Here is a 4,018-nt window from a genome sequence, read left to right as displayed (position 1 = left end):
AAGTGATTATAAAGCTTTGGTTACTAGAAAGTTTCCTTGCAAGTAATAAATTTCCATCAATTCAAAATTTACCTCAATGCAAAATTCACCAGTTTCCGGTTCTTTCGCAACAGTTGCAGTCAACCCAGCTGCAGAAGAGGACTTCCCAGATGTATACACAGATCTTGGTACTATGCCTGCGGTATACCTGCAATTAACAAACCAAAACTTAGGCATGAGATTTAAGTCTAAAGAAGAAAAAAAAGACAGCTCTGAATTTCAATGAGAATCAGTACTTGAGGAATTGGGATTTAGCACAGCTGGGGTCCCCAACTATACAAACATTGATGTCTCCTCTAAGGTTGATGCCTTCATGAGTAGTCTTGTGCACACCGCCTAAAAGCATAAGCAGAACTGCACGTTTGATGTCTTGATGACCAAAAACGGTTGGGGCCATGCTTCCAACTAACTTATTGAAGTAATCAGGGGTATTTCTCATCTGCTGAATTTCATCTAGTTCATCTGCCTGTAAATTTCAAATATGGACCTATGAAATTAGTTGTATGCATAAGCGTGTAAGAGGTTGGATAAAAGAGCAAAGCCAGGACCCTGCTGAATAATAACTGTCTCAAGTCCGGTAATAAATTTTAAACCTCACCGTGAACTGCTGCTGATCATCTTCATTAGAATCATTTTGGCGGTTCCTCATATCAGTGTTCCTACTACCATCAGCAATCTGGAGAAAAAAATAAACATTGAGATTGATCAACACCTCTCACTTAGGTTTTGGTTTGACAGATACTAAAAAGTTGACAAACCTGAACTGAGTTGGCGATAAAGGCAAGCCGATACGAAAGATCTCTAACTCCCAGAGCCTTGAGACCTTGAACACCTTCATGTCCAGCAGTAGAGCTTTTCTGTTGTGACGAGTCTCGACGGCATTCTGCTCTCTCTCCAGGTGCTGCTAGTGCTGATATGTCAGGTATAACAACAACAGTTCCCGTAAAAATAACCCTGTGAAGACACATACAAAAGTACAAAGAATGTCAATCTTGATTCTTGTGAAGATAGAAGAAATAACTTAGAGAACTGGCGCAGGAGAAATCTTACGTGTCACCAGCTCTAGCCTGTTCAACAATCTCATGACGCAGAATGACATCCAAAGACCGTGGCAAGGACCCAGCAGGTATCTCTTTTGAAGTCTCCTGCATTCTAACTCTCTGCCAATCCGCAAACTTGCTCTCTTGTCTAAGCAACGCCCATCTTGCTCTGTTCAAACAAGTTGGGCTTACACAGATCGTAGGCTGCATAAAGGCAAGGCCACAAATTATAAAACTAACAAGACCGTGAAACAATGAATACAAGCTAACACTTCCTAAGACCAAAATCAAGCATTCATTACCTGTGTATACTTAAACTGTTGTTCAACATTCTTTATAACACTACCACAATCTAAACACTTAAACGTCCCATAAAGCAGCTCAGGTCTCACTTCACTTGTTCTAGTAACCACACCAGTCACCGACACTAACTTCCCAATTTCTGCAGTCGTTAGCTCCCTCAACCTGCCAAGATTATGATAACAAAAGTCATCATCACAATCACTAAACTTCAGCCAGAACCATCCTAACAACAACAACAAAAACTCTAATATCAAAATCATCAACTAGAATCTAAAAAGGCATTACCTTTTAGTGAAAGGGAGATTGTAGAAGGAAACATTGATATCTTTATTGGGAGTATCATCCGAAATGAAAGAAGGATTCATTTCAATCACAAACCGCTTACACGCATTCCTCAAATACGGCTCAAACCTAAACCAATTCCAAACACACAAAAATAAAAAAAAACCCAGAACAAATCTTAACACACCCAATTCAATAAAAAGCTAGGGTTTTAGATAACATAATTATACAAACCTCAAATACTCGTCAGCTATTGCTTTCTGAAGAGCATCATTAAAACCCATAACATGTGAGAAATCAATATACATCATTGTTGATTCACCGCCTCGAATCGCTTCAATCTCCGCTTCGTAATACAACTCCGGCTTGTTCGCATCTAATCGGAAACTGGAAAACCCAATTTCGGAAACCAAATCAATAACGCTAATTTCAACCAAAAGCCAATGAATTTGACTGGGAACAAAAACAAACCCAGAAAAAAACAAACCTTTTGAGGAACTCGAGGAAGACGTTCTCTACTTGAATCGCTTGTTCATCCATTACAAACCCACCAAAAGCTTCCATTTTTCAAATTCTTCCCTCACTGAACTTTTCCCTCTTCACCACCAAAAACAAAACCCTAAATTTGTTTGAACAGATAGCAAAAAACGTATATCCACTATGGGCAAAAGAGAAATGGCGAGTCGATTGTGGCGGGAACTTAAGCTGCCGCCGTCTAACATTTTCCCGCTAAAATCATATCGAGATGTGAATTGGGCTTATAGATTGGGCCTTAAATAGATTGACCTTTTCAGAGGTTTTAATCGTAGTTTATTTAGATTAATTGATGTTTAGTGGGGATATTGGTTTGAGATTTGAATAGAGTTTTAAAGATTTTAAATGTTATGTAGAATCTGTTGCTATTAGATCAAGATTTTGTTAAACTTTGTTAAAGTTTAGTGTTATTAGTTTGTGATTTGTAAAAAATCATTTAAAATCTTAGAATTCATAGATCTAATAATACATAATTTTAATAAAGATTTTAAAATGAATGATTGAATAACACATGATTTAACTTGGATTTCTAAATCCATTAAAATTAAGGATCCAATAACCCCATTAACAAATTTGTTTTATTGGATTCAAACTTTTATAAAGCTATTAAAAGTTTTGTTTTATTCAATTAAAACAAAAGAATCTAGGATTGTTAATGAATTCAATTATTATATTATTGGTTCATGATTTTAGACACTTTTTTTACAAAATAAATTCATGGAAAGTATTACAAAAGTAAACTTTGGTTGTTAAGAAAAAACAAACAAACAAACATTGACGAATGTTTAGCTATTTTTTACATCATCATTAGAAAGAAAACTAGATAAGATCATTTTGAATGTTCTGTTTACTAAATTATGAACAAGTAAAACCTTACAAGATTTGGTATACTATCTCTTATCGTATATTTCTCTCTATTTATAGATTAACGTAACAAAATCTGTTACCAATTCTCTTGCCTATATAAATCTGAGTTCAATCTTCATATAACAGAAACAAGATTTATTAATCAATAAAAAATAGATTATTGTTGACTTAGCTTAAACAAAGCTTGAAGATATCCTAAAGAGATAAGGATTAGGGATTATATTTAGTAGTTATCTAAATATAATGAAAAGAGGAAATTGAGAGAATAGGAAGTTGTCCTAAAGAGAAAAGGAAATTTGTTTAGGTCTATGCATATATAAGGAGAAGCCAAGGTGTGGCATATTTGAGAGAGCTTAATTAGGTTTTGAGAGTTATTTTCTTAAGCATTAATAAAGACAGCTATTCTTTATCAATCTAGAGTTCTTAAAACAACTTAATATTCTATAATGAGAGCTAAATATCTTTGTTTACTAGTGTTCATTGTCTTGGCTTCTAACGAAGTTGTTGCCAAGAAACATTCTTCAACGCCTAAACTAAGAAGAAGTGATTTTCCAAAAGATTTCGTTTTTGGAGCTGCAACGTCCGCTTACCAAGTCGAAGGAGGTGCTCACGAAGACGGTAGAGGACCAAGTATTTGGGATACATTCTCCGAAAAATATCCAGAGAAGATTATAGATGGTAGCAATGGATCTGTTGCTGATGATTCTTACCATCTCTACAAAGAAGATGTAGGTTTACTACATCAGATTGGCTTCAATGCTTATAGATTCTCCATCTCATGGTCGAGGATCTTGCCACGTGGGAATCTAAAAGGAGGAATCAACCAAGCCGGTATTGATTATTACAACAACTTGATCAATGAGCTTTTGTCCAAAGGAATCAAGCCTTTCGTCACTCTTTTCCACTGGGACACACCACAAGCCCTTGAAGATGCTTACGGAGGATTCCGCGGC

The 4,018-nt window shown here is 35.8% G+C and overlaps 2 protein-coding genes across 2 annotated transcripts in view; one reads left to right on the top strand and one right to left on the bottom strand.

The window, feature by feature from the left end:
* Positions 1 to 2,355, bottom strand: part of LOC104724967 (DNA replication licensing factor MCM6) — a 5,745-nt gene extending 3,390 nt beyond the window's left edge. The window contains exons 1-9 of the mRNA XM_010443545.2: positions 2,152 to 2,355; positions 1,899 to 2,051; positions 1,668 to 1,793; positions 1,382 to 1,544; positions 1,090 to 1,283; positions 798 to 993; positions 638 to 715; positions 276 to 505; positions 73 to 187 (exon numbers count right to left, since the gene is read on the bottom strand). Of these exons, the coding sequence (XP_010441847.1) occupies positions 73 to 187; positions 276 to 505; positions 638 to 715; positions 798 to 993; positions 1,090 to 1,283; positions 1,382 to 1,544; positions 1,668 to 1,793; positions 1,899 to 2,051; positions 2,152 to 2,228 (1,332 nt within the window). The 5' untranslated portion in view covers positions 2,229 to 2,355. The remainder of the gene's footprint in view (positions 1 to 72; positions 188 to 275; positions 506 to 637; positions 716 to 797; positions 994 to 1,089; positions 1,284 to 1,381; positions 1,545 to 1,667; positions 1,794 to 1,898; positions 2,052 to 2,151) is intronic.
* Positions 2,966 to 4,018, top strand: part of LOC104724966 (beta-glucosidase 13) — a 3,320-nt gene continuing 2,267 nt past the window's right edge. The window contains exon 1 of the mRNA XM_010443544.2: positions 2,966 to 3,797. Within this exon, the coding sequence (XP_010441846.1) occupies positions 3,512 to 3,797 (286 nt within the window). The 5' untranslated portion in view covers positions 2,966 to 3,511. The remainder of the gene's footprint in view (positions 3,798 to 4,018) is intronic.

The sequence above is a fragment of the Camelina sativa genome, chromosome 11, assembly GCF_000633955.1.
Source record: "Camelina sativa cultivar DH55 chromosome 11, Cs, whole genome shotgun sequence".
NCBI classification, from domain to species: Eukaryota; Viridiplantae; Streptophyta; class Magnoliopsida; order Brassicales; family Brassicaceae; genus Camelina; species Camelina sativa.
This window is presented reverse-complemented; position numbering and strand designations above follow the sequence as displayed.